Below are 25,214 nucleotides of genomic sequence, written 5' to 3' on the forward strand. Positions count from 1 at the left end.
TCATCAGTCCTACTTACACATGTTCCAGTTCCCAACTCCCCATCTCCCTGCCCCTTTTGATCAATAAAGAAGTGTAATTCTCAGGCTGTGTCTACTTCCACCTTCAGCTTCCTTCATCTCTCCCAAAGCTTCATTGCAAAAAGCTCTCCTCTGGTTTTGCTACCATGTTTCCCCAAAAATAAGACCTAGCCACACAATCAGCTCTAATGCGTCTTTTGGAGCAAAAATTAATATAAGACCCGGTATTTTATATTATATTATATTATATTATATTATATTATATTATATTATATTATATTATATTATATTATATTATATTATTATATAAGACCTGGTCTTATATTAATTTTTGCTCCAAAAGACGCATTAGAGCTGATTGTCCGGCTAGGTCTTATTTACAGTATTGCTTTGCCTCCTTTTCCTATATCTCCCTGGATTCCCTTATTTTCCACTTACCACCAAAATGACCAGTTTACACCCACTGGGACTGAAATCTGTACAGAAAGAGAGCCATATGCTCTATACTAGCCATATGCTAGTATACTAGCATTTCATGTAGGCAGAACTCAAATTTAGTGAGGAGAAACTGTTCTCTCTGAAATACAGCATTCCTGAAAAATGGTCAGCAAATCTGTCTCTGCCTCTCTCCTTATTCCCCTCTCCTCTTTGATGATATTTAGCCATAACAGAAACAAAAAGGGAAAGGGCTCTAGTGCTGTTTTCTGGAAGAAAAAAGATTAACGGACGAGGGTACGAGTCATCCCAGACTCTGCAAACAGGGCTATTACTACCAACATTTCAAGCAGGCTTATTAAAAAGTCATTTATTTCCAATTACAGAAATCAATCATATTTGACTACATAAAGGAATATGAAAGACCGTGTTACTAATGAAAGTAATGGTGAATTTGAGGGTGAGTAATTGATTAGAAAGCAGAGATTTAGTATGTGGGGGGTCCCACATGTGTAAAAAGTTGTAGTTGGGGTCAATGACTGCCAAAGGGCTGAAGCTTTGCTTTATGAAGCCCTGGGTTGTGACTATTACAAAGCCATGTGACTGTCCACACTGAACGATAGAGTCACCTTCAATTTAGTACACTGGGCCCAAGATAACTTGTTAATGTATCTCTCAGAAAAGAAAACAGAGGAAAACACAGATGTCATATCATATTTGAACATCATCAAGGCCTTAGGAACAATTGCAATGGTTTTTGCTTTCTTCTACCTTCCGTGAAGTATTATTTGTAATTCCAGCCCCTCCCCCAAGGTAATTACTCTTACTACTGCGACCGCCATTACTAACCCAGTTATTGTGCGCCTGCTACGTGCCAGACACTGTGCTGGGTGCTTGATGTACATTTTCTTTCATTCTTGTGGCAACCTCGCCATGATGATGTTATCATCCTAGTTTAATGAAGAAATGAAATGAAAAGGGCTTAAGTAGCCCAAGATCACAGGTAGTAAGTGACACGTGCTCCCAATTTGTTTCCACTATACCAGGCCCAGGATTCCCTTGGCTATCTCTCCTGCCATTTTCCATTGCCCTTCATCCTGAGTGAGGCTTCAGCGCTGCTCAGTGGTCTCAGAAGGCTGGCCATCTTTCTCTGGCTTCCCACCTCCACCGTGATTTCCCCATGTCCCCACTGGCTGCTTCCCATAGGCTGAGTGCCCTTTGGCTTCCTCAGATGAGCTCCCTCAGTGCCACTCATATATCCCAACCCCCTGTCTTACCCCCACAGTAGGTGACTGCAGAGACAGGGAACAGGGACCCATATGGATTAGACAGAGGACCTGGCCCATTGCACCCAAAATCAGCAACAAGTCGATGTAGCACATAAAAAAATGATTTTTGAACCTGAAAGCTGAAACTGTTTCCATTTGATTTTGTCTTTTTTTTTTACAAACTCACTGATGTGTTTCTCCTAATCTCCAGCCTTTTCAGCTGGACAACAGTTCCCACATGAGAGGCACCCACCAACTCTGGAAGGCACTTATTTCACAGGCCAAGCAGGCAGGTTGACCAGCAGTGAGCCTCAACTCCTTCACTGGGGCACGTCTCTTTCTATTGATGTTTTCTTAAGCACTAGTTGATTTAAAATTAAGTGAATATAATCAAGCTTTATCTTGGAGTGAAAGAGTTTATTATTTATATCAAGGAGCAATGTAAAACTTGCTGTTTTTATGTTTTAATCCATCTAAAAACTATATACGAACAGTATGACAAGTTAACGAACTTGTTGCAACGATGTTGCTAATTTTTTTTTACAGCAGAGGGATTAATCGTTATGATTTCATACCAACTGGACAAACAGTTAACCAGGTTTACTAGTTGGAAGTCCTGAAAAAGCTGCATGAAAAAGTTGGACAACCTGAACTTTTTGCCAACAATTCATGGCTTTTGTATCATGACAATGCACCAGCTCACACAGCACTGTCTGTGAAGGAGTTTTTAGCCAGTAAACAAATAACTGTATTGGAACTCCCTCCCTACTCACCTGATCTGGCCCCCAGTGACTTCTTTCTTTCCCCAAAGATAAAGGATATATTGAAAGGAAGACATTTTGATGACATTCACGACCTCAAGGGTAATATGATGACCATGATGGCCAGCTCTGATGGCCATTCCAGAAAGAGTTCCTAAATTGCTTTGAAGGGTGGACTAGGTGCTGGTATCAGTTCATAGCTTCCCAAGGGGAGTACTTTGAAGGTGTCTGTAGTGATATTCAGCAATGAGGTATGTAGCACTTTTTCTAGGATGAGTTCACAAACTTAATTGTCATACCTCATATATACATATATACCTGGGGTGCCAAATATATATATAGACATTTTAAGAGATGTTATCTACGTATTACTTTTCAAAGTTGAATTGAATTATAGTAGCAATGTGTAGTGTGACGTTCGCTCAAAAGATGGCATTAATCAAATGAATGCTAGCATCACCATGTGACAGGCAGGACAGTCAAAGAAAATGGCGGAAACATGGTTGTTCGAGGAGAGCAAGACCATTTTGAAGTGATACTTGAAATTCAAGAACGTTATGGAAGTACAATGACAGTGGAGGTGTGAGTATGCAACTGAATCTCCAACACATCCATCAACTGCATGCATTCGTGATAAGTTTGAGACACGTTGTACTGTGTGAAGATATTGAAACAGCATGTGCAGCAATACAACTGGACCCTTTGGTCAACGTTGCTCAAGCCATAATCAGAAGTGTCTGAATGCTGATGGGAACCACTTTGATCATCTCTTGTGATTGCAGAAGTCAAATGTGACTTGTATTCATCTTTTGTTATCAGTATATATGTGTGTGTGTGTGTGTGTATATATATATATATATATATATATATATATATATATATATATATATATATTATATATCCAAATCAAACTTCTTAGTGTGCTTGGGGTTTATTTCATGCACTAAGTGAACCCTGCCCTCCACTCAATAAGGGACCTGTACAAACTAGCCTAGCCTCCAGTGTGAGAAGGGGGCATTGGGCAGAGGTGGAAATCACCTGCCCCACCCACACTGGTGCAGAGGAGCCTTGAGTGCACACAGGCACCCCTGGGTATATTCCCTATGCCACCTCTGGGACTGCAGGGACAGAAGCCCAAGGCCATGAAGCACGGGCCCTCCCTTCACCCAAGAGACCATCCCAGAGCCGTATCTTCCAAGTGGAAAGAAGGATTGTGATCTATAGCTACTCCTCCAGGGCAGGTCTTAGAAGCTGGTTATATCTCTCCCTTGCTGAGATAAGAACGTCCAAACATGTAAAGTAACATCTCTTGGAAGAATGCCAACACAACCATGAGCCCTCAGCTCCCTAAGATGTTAAGTATTTAGCAGTTCATGCTGGTTGCTGAACTGAAATTTGTCCTATGCTTACCTACTTGCACATTTGCTTGAGCTTTTAACAAAGAAGCTTATTTACTTAATTCTCTGAATATGTTTATGGAATATTGTCATGTACTGGAATAGTGATATTAATAAGCTCGTTAGCTTAATTAAGTGTACATGATAGCTGAATGCCTACGCTTCAGACAGAATGTGCTAATCTTGTCTGGTTATGACAAGGGTAGCCAGAATGAAAATCCCATAGGAAAAGAAATCGGGTCTCCCAGACATAGTATAATTTGGTCATTTTTTAAAATGTGATCATCGTGTACTGTCCCAGTGATAAGAAAGAAACTGTATTTAAAGCCCAGACTGTTGTCTGTTGTCATCGTGAGCTGAAATGCTCATCAATTATGAGGCACATCCTCCTCTACAAGATGGGTTCCAGGTGATGGGTGCTCTTGAGAAAATCCCGGCAGGAGGGTGCGGGGTGGGGGGAATCCAGGCAAGTTACAGTGTGCTTTTCTTGAAATTATTCATATTTTTTAGAATGAGCTGCTTTTTCCTCTCTCTCTGTGACTTAATAATGTTACCAAATATGGTGTTTGGCATACCAAGTGGAAGAAGAATCTTGAATTCTGGACAATTGAAGTGTCATTTTGGAATGAGAAGGCTTAAAAACATTTGCCCAGCATTTAGACCCTTCTTGATCCTTTGCTTGGTGCTCCACCACTGAACCTTTCTCTGGGGAGCCCAGGCAAGGATCTGTCTTCCTCTGCTCCCAAGAAGGGCTGATGGCTTCTCGGAGGCCTCCCCTGAGCCCCGGCCAATGGGTTGCTGGTGCTATTTTGGGCTCCCTCTGACTGTCCATTCTCCACCCTCACCCCTTCTTATTCAGCAGTCTCCTGGGCAGTAACAGAGCTCTGACAAATAAGCTGAAACACTCATAGCCCCCAGCCTTGTCACTGAGATGTGAGTAGTGAATTATTTTCAGTCAGCACACGTGACAGATGACATCACGTGTGGCAGGTGCCCAAGCACAATTTTTAGAATGCTATATAATGTCACATTTCCCTCTCAAGAAAGCATCTTGCAGTGGGTTTTTAATTTTTCATTCTTTTTATCAATATATACAAATATACTTTTACATAAACCATAAATCATAGATACTTATTAAAGTACAGTTTTTTTCTCATCTTGCTTGGCTTTATCTCTTCTACACAATTCATCTTCCACCGCCCTTCTACCTTCAGCTAACACATCGTAACAACTCTGTAAATATCCATTCTCCGTGCTCGTATGGTCATATATATGTGCACATGCATGCACACACACACACACACACACACACACACACACACACTTATATACAAACGGGCATGTGAGGCTCTTGCTATTGTTTGTTTGTCCAAGAAAAGGATCACTTATACCCTTTTGCCCCATTGTCTCCCTTTTTTCTCCTTTCCTGCTCTGTTGAATTGTTAAAATTTTGGCAGTCCTACCCTACAACACTCGCCCCTATCTTTTTTCTGATCCTCTATTGATTTGACTGCTGTATGATGTATTTTTATTTTTCTTGAGTTAAAAAGGAACTATAACAATGTCTGTAGTTATTGCAAATATATCCTGCTTCCACACACATCCAGGGATGTAGCTTGTTATAACTGCCCATTGTATATCCCCTCGCCTTATTCCCATCTTGCTATTCTTACTTAAAGTTTCAGTTTTCACACACACACACACACACACACACACACACACGCACGCACACGAATTTTATTGTCAATAGTTAAATATTTTTATTTAAATATTTTGTTTTATGCTCATCATTTTTTAATACACATAATTGTTTTATTTTTCAATAACAGTTGACATACAATATTATATTTGTTTCAGGTTTACCATATAGTGATTAGACATTTACATAACTTAACAAGTGATGACCTGATAAATCTAGTACCCATCTGACACAATAAATAGTTATCACAATATTATTGACTATATTCCTTATGCTATACTTTATATCCCCATGACTATTTTGTAACTACAAATTTATACTTCTTAATCCCTTCCCTTTTTGTACCCACCCCCAAGTGCCCTCCCAGCTGGCAATCATCAAAATGTTCTCTGTATCTATGAGTTTGTTTCTGTTTTGTTTGTTTATTTATTTTGTTTATTTATTTTGTTCTTTATATTCCACATGTAAGTGAAAATATTTGTCTTTCTCTGTCTGACTTACTCCACTCAACAAAATACCCTCTAGTTCCATCCATGCTGCTGCAGTTGGCAAGATTCCATTCATTTTTATGATTGAGTAATATTCCATTGTACATATGTACCACCTCTACCCCACCCATTCATGCATTGATGGACACGAAGGTTACCTTCATATTGTGGTGATTGTAAATAAGGCTGCAATAAATATATGGATGCACATGCCCCTTCAAAGTAGTGTTTTGGGTTTCTTTGGATAAATAAACAGAAGGGGGATTACTGGGTCCTTCTTTGTCTCTTGTTACAGCCTTTGTTTTAAAGTCTGTTTTGTCTGGTATAAGTACTGCTACACCAGCTTTTTTTGTTCTGTTTTGTTTCGATTTTCATGAAATATCTTTTTCCATCCCTTTACTTTCATTCAGTGTGTGCCTTTTGATCTGAAGTGAGTCTCTTGTAGGCAACATATGGGTCTTGTTTTCCCATCCATCCAGCCACCCCATCCCTTGATTGGAGCATCCAGTCCATCCACATTTAAAGTAATTGTTGTTTGATATGCATTCACTGCCATTTTATTATTATTATTATTTTTTTTTTTTTTTTTGGTCTTAAGTCCCTCTAGCATTCCTTGTAATACTGGTTTGGTGGTTAGGAACTCCTTTAACTTTACTGTCTGGGAAGCTCTTTATCTGGCCTTTGATTCTAAATGATAGTTTTGCTGGGTAGCATAATCTTGGTTGTAGGTCCTTGCTTTTCATCACTTTCAATATTTCGTGCCAGTCCCTTCTGACCTGAAAAGTTTCTGTTGAGTAATCAGCTGACAGTCTTGTGGGAGCTCCCTTGTAGGTAACTAACTGCTTTTCTCTTGCTGCTTTTAAGATTCTCTCTTTGTCTTTGATGTTTAGCATTTTTATTTTTATGTGTCTTGGTGTGGGCCTCTTTAGGTTCATCTTGTTTGGGACTCTGCACTTCCTGGGCTTTAATATCTTTTTCCTTCACCAGGATAGGGAAGTTTTGAGTCATTATTACTTCAAATATGTTTTCAATTCCTTGCTCTCTCTCTTCTCCTTCTGGTACCCCAATGATGGAAATGTTGGTGTGCTTGATGCTGTCCCAGAGGCCCCTTAAACTCTCCTCATTTTTTGGGGTTCTTTTTCCATTTGCTGTTCTGATTGGGCATTTTCTGCTACCTTGTCTTCTAAATCTGATTCAATCCTCTGCTTCATCTAATCTACTGTTGATTCCCTGTAATGTATTCTTCATTTCAAGTATTGCATTCTTCATTTTTGACTGGTTCTTTTTTATGTTTTCTATCTCCATTTTTATGTTTCCTATCTCTTTGTTGAAGTTATCCCTGAGATCAGTGAGCATCCTTTTAACCAGTGATTGGAACTCTGTGTCTGGTAGATTGCTTGTCTCCATTTTGTTTAGTTCTTGTTCTGGAGCTTTGTTCTGTTGTTTCATTTGGGCATATATCTTTGTCTCCCCGTTTTAGCTACATCCCTCTGTTTGTTTCTATATATTACGTAGGGCTACTATATCTCTGGGTCTTAGGAGAGTGGCCTTATATAGTAGGTGTCCTAAGGGGCCCAATGGTGCAGTCTCCTGGTTACCCAAGCCAGGTGCTCCAGGTATGTCCTTTGTGTGGGTTGTGTGTGCCCTCCTGTTGTAGTTGAGCTTTGGTTGCTGTTTGCATGTCAATGGGAGGGATTGATCCTTGGGCTGATTGGTTGTGAGGACTGGCTGTGACTACAATGGAGGAGCTGTGGTGCAGGAACTAACCCTATGTTGCAGCATTCACTTTAGCAGGACTCTGGTGCCTGCTTGATCTACCCTCTGGGTGTGCTGCTGCAGAGGCAACCAGGTGGTACTCTGGCTGGGTCCAAAGCTGGCCATCTGGCACGCTGGCCCAAGGGCCTCCTTGGAAGGGCCCCTGCACAGGCCAAGTTCAGCCACAGCTTGTGCTCTGCCGGAGCCACCTGGCATGAACCACAAAGCAATCCACAGATAGCTGCCACCCACACTGGGCTTGGAAGTGTCTGGGAGAAGCCACGCCCCAAACTGAAGTTGATCACCACTAGTGCATGGCTTGGTGCTGCTCAGCAAGAGGTATGGGCATGCCAAAGCCAGATGCTGCTGCTTTGGGTTTTATGAACCTTTTGAGAGATTTTAGGAAAATCTGAAGCATGGGCCAAGTTAGGCCATTAGTATAGAAAAGCCACTGGAAATGGCTTGGATAGGCCCACAAGTTGAGTAACGCAGAGTCTCAGGGAATCACCAGGTGAACAGTGTTAGCAAGTTGATGGAGACTCAGATATAATGGCTGCCTATATCTGCATGCCAGGAGTGGGGAGTACTTAACAATGAAATAATGGGTCCTACCAGCACTTCTGTCTGAAAGAAAGCTGCCCCTCTAGTCCTCACCCTACAGCCAGACAATTCAGTGCCTCCTCATATGACCCTGGTGCCTTTCAAGCTGCTGCCCCAGAGCTGGAACTCAGAGTAAGTCTGTGTGTGAGTCCTTTAAGAAGAACACCTGGGACTCCAACAGCACTCTTCCTCACTCAGCCACAATCGCCACTGGTTTTCACAGCCAGAAGTCACAAGGACTTCTTTCCCCAGTACTGGAACCCTGGGCTCGGGAGCCTGGTGTGGGGCTGGGACCCCTCACTCCTCCAACTGAACCTCTGCAGCTGAAATATTTCTCCTGATTTTCAACTGCCACATGCAGGTGTCACCCTAGCCCAGTTCACATCTCAGCCGCTCCTACCAGTCTCAAGTTGGCTTCTACTGTATGTCCTTAGTTGTAGGACTTCTGTTCAGCTAGACTTCAGGCAATTCTCAATGATGGTCGATGTGTAGTTTAGTTGTAATTTTGATGTGGTCATGAGAGGAGGCAAGCACAGCGTTTACTTACTCCACCATTTTACTGGAAATCCTCATCATTGTTTCTTTTATCCTATATGTTTCTCTGTTTATTTTTCTTCTTACTGATCATAATAGTTTTTTAAATGTATGTAATTCTTATATGCCCAGCTCTCATTCTAAACACTTTACATATGTGACCTAATTCAACCCTCACAGCAGATACTATTATTGTCATTTTTTTAACTTGCCTAATGGTGCACAGGTAAGTGGCCCAATTGGTATGCAAACCAGGTAGCCTGTCTCCAGAGTCCAGGAACTTAACTTTCATGTTTGGCTATCTCTCAGTTGAGGTCTCTTTGGGGCAGGGGGGTTCTGTGAGTGGTTTATAGTCTGAATCCTCCTCATGACAGCAAATGTCTTTATTATGCCCTCACCTATGAATGGTAATTTGACTATCTATAAAATTCAAGTTGACGTTATCTCTCTCCATTGTCTCCTGGCACATACTGTCATTGAGGTGGGGGCCGTCTAAATTGTTCCAATGTAGGTTCCCTGGAAGCTGGTAGTAGTGGGTCTTTTTTCCTTGAAGTTCTGTGGTTTCAGTATGATATGTTTAGGGGTAGATTTATTTTTATTTTTCCTACTCAGTACTCAGAGTGCACTTTCAACCTGGGAGCTTATGTCTTTCTTCAATTCTGGAAAATCTCAACAGCTATCTCTTTAAATATTGCTTCTTCCCCATTGCCCATTCTCTTCTTCTAGAACTCTCATTACATAGATGATGAAGCCTCTCCATCTCTCCTTTGTGACTTTTAACTGCTGCTTCCCATTTTTGTCTCTTCTGCTTTCCGTGCTATGTTTGGGTGAGTTTTTCTACCCTATCTTCCAATTCACTGATTTGCCTTTAAAATATGTCAGGTCTGGCTTTTTTCCCTTATTCCTTCTATTGTTCTATTGTTGTTGTTGTGTTTGTGATTGTGGTGGTTGTTTCACTCACTCCTATTTTCACTTCTAATTTTCTTTTCTGTTCACTTATTTCATTTATACTATTTGTTGCATGATTTCTTACTCCTTTTTAAAAAATATTATGCCTTCATTAATTTCTTTGAGTATTTTCAACACACTTATTTTAACATTTGTCTTGGAAGTATAGACTGGCACCGTCATTATGGAGAGCAACACTTCAAATTAAGTATTCAAAACTGCTGGGACCCAGTAGAGAAATTTTCTCATGGACTTATAAGACTACATGTTCAAGGATGGTCATCACAGCACTGTCCGTGTTAGTGGGAGGCAATCTAGTTGTTCAAATCACAGGAAAGGAAAATAAAATGTTGGGGTACACACTATGGGTTGTATGGAGCAATCAGAAAGAGAATTAAATGCACATACAGCAAAATGGGTAGATGTCAAAAACACAGTACTGATCAATAAACAAGAAACATTCAGAATGAGATCTGTAGCACAATATTACGTTCATAGCTTTAAAAACTTTAACACCAATTGTAAGAACACATACAAATGCATCAAGCCAATTAGAATGCCGGCCTATTGGAGAAAGAGGGGAATGGATATGGAGATGGGCATGAGGCCTGGGGATAAAAATGCACACATTCATACATACAGACTGATGAAAAGGGTGTGCCGTAAACTGAAAAGTAAAACGAATTCAACCCTCTGTGCTTCTGCATCAATAAATGTCTTTACCTGCCTGTCCAGGAAATTACTTCCATCTGTAATGATTCATGTTCCAGCTATTGATTTTGTTATCTTTTTTAGCATTAGATTTCTTCATATATTTTGGCATTTTGGTAGGCAGGCCCATTTTTAATGAAATATATTTTATTTCTTTCTCTTTCTCTCTGTCCCTTTGTGCTTATCCCTCTCTGTCTGACAGACCTGTCAGGTCCCCAACACAGAAGTAGCTCTAATAATGATCATTTGGAATGATGCTCCATGGCATTATTGGGCTGCAGTTGATCTGGTCATAGAGTCAGTTGCTAGGCAGTTTGGCCTAACAACTGCAAAGAGGCTGACTTTGTACCTTTCTTCCTCTTTGGACTTGTGGTAGACCAGCCCCAAGCAGGATCTGGCAGCACTTTTTTCTTTCTCAGTGTCCATTCACTCACATGTTGTGTGATGAGGTTTCTCACCCCAACCTGCAGCTTCAAACTCTGAGCCAGGCTCTTACCCCTGTCTTGCATGGTACACTTTGCCTCACGCTCCTGCTTCTGGACCCAGAGTCCTGCCAGCTGAGGCTTCGGCTCCACTCACCATTTTGCATTTCTTTCCCGCTGCTGGTCTTCAGAAATATGTCTTGTGATCTAATCTAGCAAAATCTTCTTGATATTCTCTGTTTCTTTTTTTTTTTTTTTAAATTATATCCACCCTGGCTATGATGGGAAGAGGTGGTTCCTCTCTCAATAGATATTCAAATCATACGAACAAGCTTAAAACCTGATGAAATATATATTAACAAAGAGGAGAGGAAAATGCCCGATTTGAAGGCATCCAAGGATTTACACACTCCAGTTTGTTGGAAATTCATCTAAAGATTACAGATTTAATTTATGCTAAGCCCATTGTTTTTACAAGTAGCTTTACAAACAGTCTTTAGGGAAGCTAACCTTTTAGTAATTAACATCCTCTATGTTAGTACAAAGAAACTGGCTTCCCACATCACAGCTGAAATCAACACCCTAATTCAGAAGCACCTAATCAGACCTTCCCTTTCAAAGAGGCTCCTTAGACAGGAAACATGATCTGCGTGCTGTCCCCTCACTCCACTTCTGCCACCGATGCTTATTATCAGTTGATTTCACTGGAGTCCTACAGTAGTACAGTTAAACAGAACTGATTTGACCGGAGCCCAGAGCCCCAGGACACTGGACTCTAGTATAAATAGAACTTATTCTCCCCCAGTCCTACTTCTCCCCTCCAGCCCCTCCACAAGCCAGTGTAAACCTGGCCTTTCCCCTCACGATTGCCCAATAGTCCTCTTTGGCTACAATGCCTTTCCCAGCCCCACCTTAACACCTGTGCTCTTTTGAGGAGCTACTCAAGTCTCAGCTTTAGTAATGAGCCTTTCCTAATGCCACTGACCCACCTTTTCCTCCTCTCAACTTATCTCTACTAGTGACCTGACATTTAGCCACTTGGCCTGTAGGGTGTGTCGTCATATGTATACAGTGTCCTTCCAATCTGTCTGAGAGTGACTTAATACCTAAAACGAGTGCAGTATATATTCCTTATGCTGGTACATTATCGCCTGATCCTCCCAAGAATCTTGAGATACAGTAAAGCAGATATTATCACAGTTATATTATTCCCATTTTTGAAATGCTAACATTGAGGCTTAGAGATGTGAAGTGACCTGCCCAACTAGGAAGTGGCAGAATTGGGATTTGAACTGAGCTCTGTCTACCAACAAATTTGTAATGAATTTCTAGTATAACCAAAATGGCAAAGATGTTTGCTTCGTCTCAAGTCCAATTCCAAGTAATTGGCTATAGCTGCCCAAAATGCTATGTTGAAAGATCCAGGCTCAGCAGGAAAGCAAACCATCCATGATGGAGGAACAAGGTCAGCCATGGGCCCTGCTTTTACAGGAAGAGCTCACCTGTTTGCCGTCCCCTGTATCATGTTAACTTTCCTAAGCTAGGATAGAGTCTTCTACTCGTTTGTATATTCCACATAGTATTTAACATATAGTGGATGAGCGTAAATAGTTAATGATGTGACAGCTGCACCGACATCTTCAATAAGGCACAGAAATTGCTTTGCAGCCTGCAACAGCAGTACTGGGGGAGTCATAAGTGAATAGCTCTGCTCTAGACCAGCTAAGCAGCTTTCACGGGGTGAACGATTCCTAACTAATATGCATGCAAAATAAAGTGTGAAGCTTGAGGAAAATTGTTTTATCCAAAAGACTGAGTATCAATGCAAGAAATAAGCGTTGCTTCTTCTGCGTGATGATAATACTTTTCATATGCACTCCTTGGTGTGGAGAAACTGTATGCCGTGCAGAGCCCCACCTCCACGTGGTTACTTCTAAGGTCATGCACCTGGAGCTCCCCGCATCGCTGCAGGCTCCGTGTACCCCAACCCCATTGTCAATTAATGAATCAGAAAGGGAGAGAAGGTGTTTCTGGCATGTACTGTTGTAAATTGCTGGAAACAAAAATTACTAATTACCATTCTCCTACAAGCCGAGCTCTCCTCCCCTCCCCGGCTTCCCTCCCAGAGTACCTCCTGCCTCAGGCTGGGAGTTCTCTCTTGCCGCTTCATCTCTTTACCATACCTCGGGATGGGGATGTGTCCAGGAACCCAGGCCAAAAGCAGCAAATTTATCAGCATGCTCATGACAGCAAGCTGCATGCTGAGTGAATTCTGCAGTCCCCCTCAACTCTTTCTTTTGCCAAAACCCGTGGAGCTGCAAGATCCAGCAGATTATAGAGACTTATCTTCACATGAAGAATGGCTCTGTTGGAAAATGCAATTAGCTATCGTCCATAAGGCTATTTTAAGAAGCTTGTTTGGGAAGAGCTCAAAAACAAAAATTGCTGTGTGATGAGAGATGTTAGCCAATTCTCCAAAACTGAGAGTCACTAAACACATTTTAAGCCTACCTTCATCAATATGAAGCATTAGAAAGACCCACTTTTGTCCCCTAGGGCTAGCTCATTGTTCTGGAAGGAGGTATTTCTGTTTGTGGGGATTATAGAACTTTCAGTCCTGGTAGCAAAATCCCCCTCTTTATTTCCAAGAGCAGCTCTTCCCAGATTGGGGGCTGTGGAGAATCCTTAAGCCCATCATTCCAAAATGGCTTCCCCAGGGCTTGGGAGAGGGAGCCTGGTCATTCCAATAGGAGCCGGGAAGTCATGACATCCTACTGGGGACAAGGTGTGAGGTGGGGAAGCGCATAGTTAGGGAGACCCATAGTTGGGGAGACCCGTGTCAGGGAGGCAAGTTGTCAAGAAGCCTCGATGTCAGCGAGCTAGTTTTCCAGGAGGAGTGCAACCCAGTGTGTGCTCTCCTGGAGCAGGTCACTGCCTAACCTCATTAGGAAGGAGGGACCCAGGCACATAGGAGGCTTGTGGTACAAGGCACATGTGCCAGATACCCAGAAACAGGCCAGGCTCCAAGGCGGCAGTGGCTCCCCACACTGGACATGACAAAGCTCCTAATGCCCTACTCTTAATCAAGAGATGTGTCTAAATGGCGTGTTGCATTTGTCACAGCACCATCTCCTTTTCTCTGAAGACTGTATGTGCTACACTTCTTTAAAATTCAAGTCAGCAGTATTTGCTTCCAGCAGACTGGCGCCTCAGCCCATCTGCCCCGCCCCAGACCCCCAACTTCTTCACTTTGCTGATAAAGACAATAAGGGTTGTGTCGGTCATAGGGGGGGGAGGAGATGCCATCTGTGGCTGTGGCTCCCCTGAGTTTCAGGTCATGTTTCTGTTGGTTCCAGGCTCTTCCAACACTCATCCTTGGGTCAGGTTTCCACCTCCCCAACTCCCTGAGTTCCCACTGTCCCCCACTTGGAATTAGGGTGCAGTTCTGGCTCATGCCCAAGCCTTGGCTTCCTCTCTGTGCACAGTCTTCTCCAGTAGGGATGCATGGAAGGCAGGGCGCAGACTTGCTCAATGACACACCTGGAAACAGCAGCCTCGGGGGAGCAGAAGGAACTGGTGGTGTGGTGTTTCATCCAAAAAGGACAAGTACAAGTGGAGAAATCGTAGCATCCTCAGATGTATGAAGGGCTCTCGCTGCCAACGAGAGAGGATCCTTTCTGTACGCTGTTCCAGAGAACAGACCAGGTCCAAATCTGAAAGTTACAAAGAAGCGGGTGTCGACACCACATTAGTAATTCCTTATATGCAATGTAATCAATGGAACAGCCTACATACACACAAGTTGGAAGTGAAATGACCATTTCCTTCTGTAGAAGGGATTCCTAAACTGGGTGGGAAGTTAACCTGAATGACCTCTGCCCTCCCTCCCAATCGTAACATTCTGGGAGTGCCCTAGAACTTCCAGTGAGTGTCAAGGTCTCCTGCGACTTATTTAGTGTCTACTCATCTTTTGAAAACTCATTTCAATGGCAGCCTTTGAGATGTGGAATGTGCTTTCTGATAAGAAAGAAATGTATTAAACACAGGAGCCATGAAGTTCCCAGGCCTTCTTGGAATGTCCCAGTGGCCTGATCACATCTCCCAAATGGGACCTGCGATATACTCATAGACAGAACCGACACTTTAACAAGTGTACCGAGTCCTTGGACATAAACAAACCCCAGGGCTGCTGTTTCACCCATCCTTCAAGCATGAAATCATAGAGTTTTAGCGATGGAGAAACCTGGAGGTCATTTCGTCCCAACTCCCACCCAGGGCAGGAATTCTCACATTAACAACCCAACACGTGGTCACCCAGCTTCTGCTTGAGCACTTTCAGGAAGGGGCTCACTGATTCGCTGGGAGACTTAGTCCATTTTAAGACAACTTAATCCATGTTGAGACAGTCCTCATCCTAAGCTGTTTCTTCCTCATATTGAGACCCAAGTCTGTCTTCATTCAACGTGACTTTTGCCTTCAGCAGTAGGACAAAATTAAATGTTTTCTTATCCATCTTACAATGTGTAGGTTTCTAAAGATAGCCATTATCTCCATACCTCCTCTCCCTCCAAGTATTTTCTTCCCCATCTGAATGTCTCAGGTCACCTCAGATATTTCTCGTATGACATGGTTTGAGATCCCTCACCATCCCAGTTACCATCTTCTAAATATTTTCTGTTTTACTAATGTTCTTTATAAAAAGTAGCGCCCAGAACAAATACCAACTCTGGTCTGACCACTGCAGAGTATGGAATAGCTATCACCTCCCTTGATCTACACACTATATCTTTATTAATGCAACCTAGAAGTTTTTGTGTTTCATACAAATGATCAACTATTGTGTTCATATTTAGTTTATCATTAACCAAAGCCACCATCATTATTATTTGACACAATTTCATATAGCTTAAAAGAATGAAGTGGATTTAAAAGTGGCCCTATAAATTATTAAAATATTAAATCCTCTCTTCCTACATAAGAGAACAGAGCCCTAGCAAAGATTATCAGTGACAGACTAAGATAATTGAATCCAAAGGTGAAATGTACATTGGCAGTGATGTGCCAGGGCTTGGCTTATGCAGCCTCTTCTTCCAACAAAATCCAGGGCATGGAAGGGCTTGTCTTGGAAGCTATGCCCACTTTAGTCTCCCTTATTCTTCTTTGTTAGCTTGCCACATGCTTCTGAGACCAAGTCTTCCTCCAGCCCATTGGGAACTCACTAGTGGTTTTCCTTTGTGTCTTTGACAGGTCGCCTGAAGGAAGAAATCACCCAGCGGCATCTGCAGCAAGTAGCTCTAGGTGGGTACAAAGTAGAGCCTGCGGGACAAAGGTGAAGGTAATACAAGCTGATCTGTCCACACCCAGCTGAAAGACAGCCTGTCCAAAACCCTCGGGGAGGTGAAGGCAGGCAGGGTTTGCTGTCAGGGCGGCTTTCTTAGGAGGCCCCTCCTCTCTGGGACCAGTTTCCCCAACCTGCATGCTTGGTCCCAGATGTTAACACCTGGCACCCCATTCGCCCAGCTGCTGTCTCATCCTCCTGATCTTTTCCATCCCACACCCCAACCTAGATTCACTCCCTGTGTACCAGCCCCTGAGGGTCCTGCTCTGAGCTTTTTAGAGCCACCACTAATTAATCCTAACAGTAACAACTGACGATAAAAACAGCTTCCATTTGCCCAACCATCTTGGTGCACTACTTTATGTGTAGTCTCTTCCCATCCTCACAGCCGTCCTAAGAGGTAAGTGCGTTTTCTGTATGCAGGCAATTCAATGACTTGCCCAAGGTCATATGGCTGGTAAGTGTTGAAAGTAGGATTTGAACCCAGTTTCCTGAGTCCAAACTTGGTGCTCTTAGCGCCCATGCTATTTACTGCCCACAGCAATGGTGGACGTATTTCAATACAATAATAATGCAAACATTAAACCAACACAGTGATATTGTAAGAGGCCCTTGGCACCTTTTAAGCAGGGGACATCTGCAGAAAGAGCTCCATTTTGATAGGTGACCCAAGGAAGTCACTTGGGAGGAGCGTGCAGCTTCCAGAAAGGCTGATGGAGCAGGCATCCTGGGCAGGACCAGCTCGTCTCCTCTCCCGCTAGCCTGGGACCCAGCAATATAGACAGCTTCAATTAAATAAGCAAGTTGCACATTCCAAACAAGGGCTTCCTTTGGGATGGCCTGTCCCTGGCGTGACCTGTAATTGGAGAAATCCAGCACCCAAGATCTCAGGGGGGAAATGGAGGAGAGCCCCAAAGTCCTGAGGATGACTCATTTCACAGTAGTAACTTGGATAATTCAGAAGGTTGCTCGTTTAGCTTTGGTAATAATAACGATCATATCAAATAACTACTGATTGTATCAGAAACATAGAACAAGGAAGCCTAAGACACACTGACTAGGGCTTGGGCTTCCCACTGTTGGCCCCAGGACTGAGGGGTCTGGTAAACGTGCCAGGCCTGCCCTCCCATTGCCAGAGATTTGGCCTCATAGCTGAGACTCTGCCCAGTGCCTTCAACAAAGAGCCAGGGGTTCCCCAGAACCCTAACTAGTAGGGCTGGGCTTGGGAAGGGCATGATGGCCTTGTTGGGAAGTTGTGCCAAGGTGACCTTTGGGTCTCCTAGGGAGATCCCTAAATGGAGAGTCATCCCTAAGCACTGCCATCTGGCCTCTTCTCCAATTTTCATGACACTGGTTGAATAGAAACAATGATATGGAAAATTACCACTCAAACAACTCCGGGGCAATTTTCACCTAGGGCCTGGGAAGCCATTTCCATGGCTGTCAGGGCAAGAAGTGCTCGATCCTCTCTGCCCCCCAGTCCCTGGCCCTCCTGGGCCCTTGGGAAACTACTGCACGGCTTCAGCCACATGCCTTTTCCTAATTCCTCTGCTCACTCTTGGGGAGCCTTCTTCTGAATTACAGCAGGTGTCAGGTTGAACAGGGCTCAGCTTTGCCTGAAGTAATCAGCCAACTTCAAACGGAAAGCCCTTTAGCTGGAAGTCTAATTAAGAGCATTTGAAATACCTATTTATTTTAAAAGCATACTATTCCAATTAGAGAGGAACTGCTAACATCTCCCAGCTGCCATTTTGAGAGTAAATGCCATGTTGCTGTCCAAACTCCTTAGGAGCTTGTCTGACAGAGATTTGGAAGCACCAGTGCTCATGCGTCCCAGGTGACCACAGTTCAGAAGGGAATTCTTCTCATTGAGAGAAACCTCTCAACACAACAAGTTATTTATAGAGCCATTTCCTGCCTTGACCCGCACCCTTCAGGCCCATACTGGGGCTGACGGCTGGGACCCATGGCTTCTATAAGAACAAAAGCAACTCAGTTTCTGTGGCTTCCTGATGTTCTGTAACAGGCTTCTGATGGAGTGAGGGAGTGTGGGGACAGAGCCAGGAGTGCAGTTTCCAGGCTCTCGGCCTCACATGGAAAGGTGCTGGCTCAGGAAGTAAATGGCCATCAACTGTGATTGGATGGCCATCAGCTGTGGCTAGTTGGCCATCAGCTGTAACCAGTGAGCCATTGGCCACTAATATAACTGCCATGGCTACGCTAGCAGCAAATGGGGGCTAGCAAGAAGATGGTGGCTGAGCTAGCCAGCGTGGATTGCAGTTAGCACGGCAGATTGCAGTTAGCAAGTGGGGTTGGTTGGTTGGCAGAGACAAGTGGACGGCGGGTTGTGGATCGTGTGGCTCCTGCTTCCTGTGTCTCCAACCCAGCTGCCAGCGAGACTATAGTGGTATGACTCCCCTATCTATGGCTCCGTGGCTGTTCCTTTTTGGCCTCACCATATCCTGCATTCTTATGTGGGGAGCGGGAGCAAAGACCCCACATGCCACCCCACATGACAGCTACTGTGCATGTCTTCCTAATTCCACATTCAGTGACATATGGCAGCTTGAAATCAGCCATCGTGTGAGTATTGACACCAAGGAATTGACAAATGTTATAAATTGGGGCTTTGTTTGCCTTGTAGAGCCCGTTGTTAAACATTTACCACCACACCATTGGCACACAGACAAGTATCCGTTGAGAGGCCAGTTGTGTGTGTGTGTGTGTGCGCGTGTGTGCGCGCGTGCTCTTATGATGACTTCTACTTCTCTTCCTGACTGAAAATCCAGATGATGGCTCTGTCTTCGTATACTGCCTACCCTCGGAACCCGGGTCCTTTTGGAAGTCAGTGGACAGGGAAACCAACAAAGATAGAAATGGAACAGAAGAAGCATTGGGCCTAATAAGCCCCTAGACGTGACAGCCAGAGTTGGAGGGAGGGGTTCTTTAAGAGACACATCAATGACCAGTTCTAAGGATATCAACAATAAACAGAGGTTATTGGCAGACTAAGCAGGGCCTACTCCCACACACCTTTTCAGGAAACAATAAAACAGGGTTATTTTTAAATTAGGCATCCTTTGGAAATGATACTAATTGCACTAGATTCAGTGAGCTGAGCTGAGCGTGTTTTGCTGAATTCAGTGTGTGTTACTCCACTTCGTCGCACTAACTGCCCTAAATGGTGTAGTGTCGCCAATAATGCAGATGAGAGTAATCAGCAAACATTTCTTGAGTACTTTGCCATGTGCCAGGCATGATTTTAAGCTCTTGACGTATTTATTTCTTGAATGCTCCTAAAATCCCCATGAGCTCCACACCACTATTATCCACACTTTACAGTTAAAGCCCAAAGGGGTTTACATGAACCTGCCTAACTTCACCCAATGAAGGATGCAAACCCAGACGCCTTGGCTCCGGGTCCCAGGCTCTAACCACTGCATCGCCCTCAGCCCTGTGCCAGGCGTCATGGGGCCCACAGAGGAATAGAGAACCAATGCCTGCCTTCCAAGGGTTTTCACTCTAGCCGATAGATTTAGACACATATATTGTGCCATTCAATGTCCTCTTCCCACTGCAGCCCCAAAACCAATTCAACCTTGACCTCCTCCATGAAGCCTTCCCTGGCTTCTCCCCACATCTGCTTTGTCCTCTAGCCTCATGCATCTCTGTGAGAGCGCCAGCCTTGTTTTGTAATTATTTATTTCCATAGCTGTTCTCCATGCTAAAATGTGAGCTCCTAGAAATCTGGGTGCCATCGAATTCATCTTTGTACCCCTAGCAGCCAGCACAGGCAATAAATAGGCCAAATCAATGCTTCCCCAGATGACTTCCAGACTTCCACATCTTGCAAAAGTATAATGAGACATTTGAACATAAAATAAGTCTATTTAAAAAAAAGAGCAGAAGGAGTAAGTGCTTTTGGACCCCACAGCTGAGCAGATTAAAACACACAGGCGATAAATCTGACTCTCTTTTCTAGCCACTAAGCAGGAAGAGAAGCATGCAGAGTTACAGAGTTTTCATTTTCTGACAACAGGAAGCACATAACGAATTTATCTGCAAAAGTAGAATTTCTTCCTGGAACCAAACTCAACCAGAATTTATCGTGAGGACTCTTGTATAAAGAACCCTGAGTGACATAGTGAACGATGTCTTCAACTGCAGTTTTACAAAATACACTGAAACGTTGTTCAACCAGATGATTCTTATATCGACCCTCTATAAAAGCAACAGGACTGACACTAAAGCATAATTCATTGAAGGAAAGTGTTTATGTGAGCGGCCAAGATAATATGCTCCAGGTACTCTGCTCTCTGATGGTCGCACAGAACAGGAACAAAACCAGGAGAAGCCAGCTCCAGGAACGTGGGCTACGTTCCTCAAAAGTCCTTCCTGGGCAATAGTTGATCAGAGACCGGCTCTCGTTCAGCTCACAATCAAAATTCTACCAAGGGCCTGTGATTAAAATGTAAACGACACATGGCACTACCAAGCAGCATATGAAATGTGTCGTGTGAGAGGAACGGGCCATCCAAGCTTTGGGAACCCTCCAGAGGGAGTGGCCCCTGAGGGTTGTCACTGAGGCCAGGTCCTGGGCTGAGCGGGCAGGATTCAGAACCTAAGTGAGGGTGGGGGCGAAGGGGGAGGTGTTGTTGTGTGTGTGGTGTAGGTGTATGTGTGTGTATAGTGTGTGTATTTGTGGTATTGTGTGGTGTGTGTGATGTATGTGTAATGTGTGTATGTGGTGTGTGTGTGCTATGTGTGTGGTGTGTATGTATATGTGCTGTGTGTGTGGTTCGTGTATATGGGGATGTGGTGTATGTACGGTATGTTGTGTATGTGGTGTGTGTGGGTGTGTGTGGTATGTTATGTGTGTGTATGTGGGGTGTGATGTGTGTGCATGTGTGTGGTATATATATGATGAGTGTGTATATGTGTGTAGTGCATGTGGTGTGTGTGTGTGTGTGTGTGTGGATGTGTGATGTGTTTGTTTTTGTGTGTGGAGGGCAGGATGACTTTCGGGGGAACTGATTTGTAGTCCAGAAAAAGGCTAAAATGGTGAGTAGGGCCATTTCCTTGAGAGCCTTGGATCTGAGCATTTGTCTTAGGGGCAGTTGAGCCATTGAATATTTGTGAGCAAGGAAGTCTTGGTCAAAGAGGCCTTTCAGGAAAAGAAAGCCCCAGGCAGTCATGCCAGTTCCTTAGCATTTGCTAACTGACTGATGTGATGAGTAGACAATCTGCCCCGCCAGCCCCACCCCCACCCCCACCCCAGCTGTCACCTGGCCATTGTGCTGGGCTGTTCCTCTGGGGTCACACACTCCCAGCCCAAACCCAGGGAGGCCTCGGGGACTCCTGGCCACCTCTGAGTAAATCTGCTGCGGACGTGTGAGATCTGAGGCTGCCCCCGGAGTCCTCCATTGATCACACACCAGTTATTTTGTTCAGCGGTAGATGGAAATGGGGGGATCTCTGCCCCTGAGAAACTCACAGATGTGCCCAACATAAGCAGTCCATGTTGGATGACGCCACCCCTTTCTCTGCATTTATCCCTTGACTCAACTTTTATGAAAACATAGCCTACTGGAACGTTCCACTGCCTCTACTTGTAGGCATTTTTTTAATATACAGAAGTTAGCAATAATAATGATTAATTAATAAAAAGAAAAAATCCACAAACATGACATTGGCAGGTTCCAAACAACATTGGAGATTCCCCCACAAACACTAGCCTCTTGAATACTAGTGCTCCTCTCTCTCCTCCCTCATCCCCCTCACCACCCCAGGAGTTAAGCAGCCCCCAAGAGCAGGCCATTGTGGCTGCAATGCCGCTGGTCACTTGCAGTACCTGACTCTGAAAACCAGGCAGCTCCTGTCTCCAGCAAGGGCCTAAGGAAGGTGGGGGAAGCCCTGAAGCTGCGCGCTCCCTATTTTACTTCATTGTTCCAGCTTAGCGTCCTCCAGAGCAGCTCTGTTTTCCCGAAAAGAATTCCTGCAGTGACCTCTTGTGGCTTCCTGGCTGTTCTCCACATAGAGGCCTCTCTTGCCACCACTTTCTCCCATTTCAAGTAAAATTGTTGAAGACTGGGTCTTGAAATGCTTTCTGGAATTGTGCCCCTGGGGACAACAAATGTGTGAGGAAGCAAGAGGCCAAACTGTCATCTGTTTATTCAGCCAACTTCACTGCACCTAGTATGACCCAGACAGTATGTGAAACCAGGATTCCAGCGTATACAAAGGAACCACTGAGACAGAACTGGGGGGGACTCCCCAGCATCGTCTAGCCCAGTGCTTTTCAAAGTGGGCTCTGTGGGACCTCGGTGTTCCCCATGGTCCCTTAGGGACAACAAGGTGAGGGTGAGGGGAGTCAGTATGCAAGTGGCAGGGCCCGATTTTCACCCACTCTAATTCAACCAAAGCAACTCCTTTTTCCTTTTTGCCTTTAAGAGCCTTTTTTGAAGAAAGAGTTCTGTAGCTTTTAATATATCTTCCTCCCTTCAGATACTGTGGCTCTGTTTAGGACATTGCCACAGGTAGGTAGTCAAAGCTTCACTTCCCTTCTTAGTTCCCTCCAGGCATGTACCCCTGTGATAGAACTCATCACATTGTAAGGCAATTACTGGTCTCTTACCCGTCTCCCCCACTGGAGGGAATAACTTTATTTCCCCAGCACTGAGCACAATGATTGGCACACAGTAGGTCCTCCATAAATATTTGTTGTACAAATCAGTGATATCTAAGGGATCGAATTTTTGCCTTAAAGATGTACCAGGCACCAGTTAAGGAGCTCTGTGCCCAGCTCCCAACATCTGTAAAATTGGGTGGTGGGCTAAATGACAGTCTGTGCCAGGCACAGTACCTGAGCCTTAACTGTCATCTACTAATCGTTTGTTGAAGACACAAATGAATCTAACACCCCTTCGCCCTCCAGGGCCATGATTTTACCTCTCTGTGAATGCAGACTTCCTTAAGACATGCAGGAAACACTCGCCAGCTTGATGAGGAGACATTCAAGGACTTGGATATATTAAGATGTTTTCATCCTGTCAGAAACAAATGGTCAAAACACTGACTCCTTGGAGTAAGGCAGAATGTAAAGCAAGCAGCTGACCCAAAAGCTGAGATGGCATCTTGGTTGGTTCCAAAAGGACCCAGATGGCTCCGGAAGGCCAGTGATAAAAGTCTCACCACCTGTATCGATTCTAATCTATAGTTACTTGTGAATATAGGACCAGCTTCAGTGACACAAGGTACTAGACCAGGCTCAAGAAGGAGGCCAGAAGTAAGAAGGAGTCCCCACCCTGTTTCCCTGCCCAGTTCCAATCGCCAAGGCTTCAGACCCTCTGAGCAGTTCAGGACTCCCTCGCCACTCATTCTGGAGACCAGAGGGAGGCTCTGGGCATCTTCTTGGTGCCAATCTTGAACAGCACCTGTGGTTTAGTAAAATGAGTACTTGCCTCGGACTCAGGAGAGCCCTGCTTAAATCATGCCTCCACCCTTTGCTAGTCATGTAACCTTGCTTCATTATTAGCCTTCCAAAATTTCTGTGTCCTGGTCCATATAAAAATATCTGCTCCACTGGGCTGGTCTGAGTATCGAGCGAGGTGTACATGTGATGGAGCCGAGAACAGAGTAGAATGCTCAGCAAATTTGCATGGACTCTGACTGAGTGCTGGAAACCAAGCGAACCAAATGCCCAGGCAGCAGACACAACCCCCGGCTACAGAAACTATACCACATCTCCGGGCCACCAACAACAACTGGCATACCTAGTGGAGGTCACCACACACCCACAGTCACCCCATCTCTCTCCCCACATTTGCTCACAGGCACTACTAATCACTCTTCTGTGCAAAAATGCAATCAAGCCCCAAGAAGGGGCTACTTCTCCAAGCATTTGATCACTGACGATCCTGTTACCAGTTGCCAGAACCATGTTTTTCATCTCACAAATATGCAGAACCATGTGTGCTACTTTGAATGAATTAGGCATTTGACCAATATCAGTCAGGTGGGGCAGCTATAACAAATCACCATAGACTAGGTGACTGATAAACAGAAATTTATTTCTCCCCGTTCTGGAGGCTGGAAGCCTGAGGTCAGAGTGCCAGCGTGGTCTCAGATTCTGGTAAGAGTCCTCTTCTGGGTTGCAGATTGCTGGCTTCTCATTGTATCCTTACATGACAGAAAGGAGTAAGGCAGTTTTCTGGCCTCTTATAATGGCACTAATCCCAGTCATGAGGGTTCCACCCTCCTGACCTAATTACCTCCTGAAGGCCCTACCTCCAAATACCATCACATTGGGGATTCAATTTCAACATATGAATTTGGGGCGGGGTGGAGGCGAGGGGAGGGACACAAACATTCAGTCCATAACAATCAATCATACAGAAAACAAAATTCTAGCTTCTTCATCCACTAGACTGAAATGTATAATATGGCTGGCCCCTTCACCTGTCCTCTCTCCCTTACACATGATAAAAATCACCAATTGTGCTTGGCAAATCTCAACCCAGGAAAAGTCACGGCGTTTCCTAGGATCAATCCTGTTGTGTGTGTAATGAGCCAGGTAAGACCTTCCCGTTTCTTCAAAGAAGTTATGAGATTGGGGATGACCTACCAACAGGAAACTTGGGTCATCTATGCTCTGACACAAATAATAGGTGCTGTGCGTTCCAAACAACCAACAAAAAGCTTTAAGTGGTGTTTTGAAAATACTAGTGTCTATTTAGGAAACCATGAGGAAGCTGTTGTAAGAAGCCAGGGGCCCACACAATATAGACATATGTAGTACATCAGGGCAGAGCTGTGGGCAGGTGACACCCAGAGAGCAAAGC

The 25,214-nt window shown here is 44.2% G+C and overlaps 1 protein-coding gene across 1 annotated transcript in view; it reads left to right on the top strand.

The window, feature by feature from the left end:
* Positions 1–25,214, top strand: part of KIF6 (kinesin family member 6) — a 406,288-nt gene that overhangs the window by 336,909 nt on the left and 44,165 nt on the right. Inside the window, exon 16 of the mRNA XM_074332873.2 lies at positions 16,284–16,334. Within this exon, the coding sequence (XP_074188974.2) occupies positions 16,284–16,334 (51 nt within the window). The remainder of the gene's footprint in view (positions 1–16,283; positions 16,335–25,214) is intronic.

The sequence above is a fragment of the Rhinolophus sinicus genome, chromosome 2 (genome assembly GCF_057876585.1).
Source record: "Rhinolophus sinicus isolate RSI-liver-muscle chromosome 2, RSI-T2T, whole genome shotgun sequence".
In the NCBI taxonomy this organism is placed as follows: domain Eukaryota; kingdom Metazoa; phylum Chordata; class Mammalia; order Chiroptera; family Rhinolophidae; genus Rhinolophus; species Rhinolophus sinicus.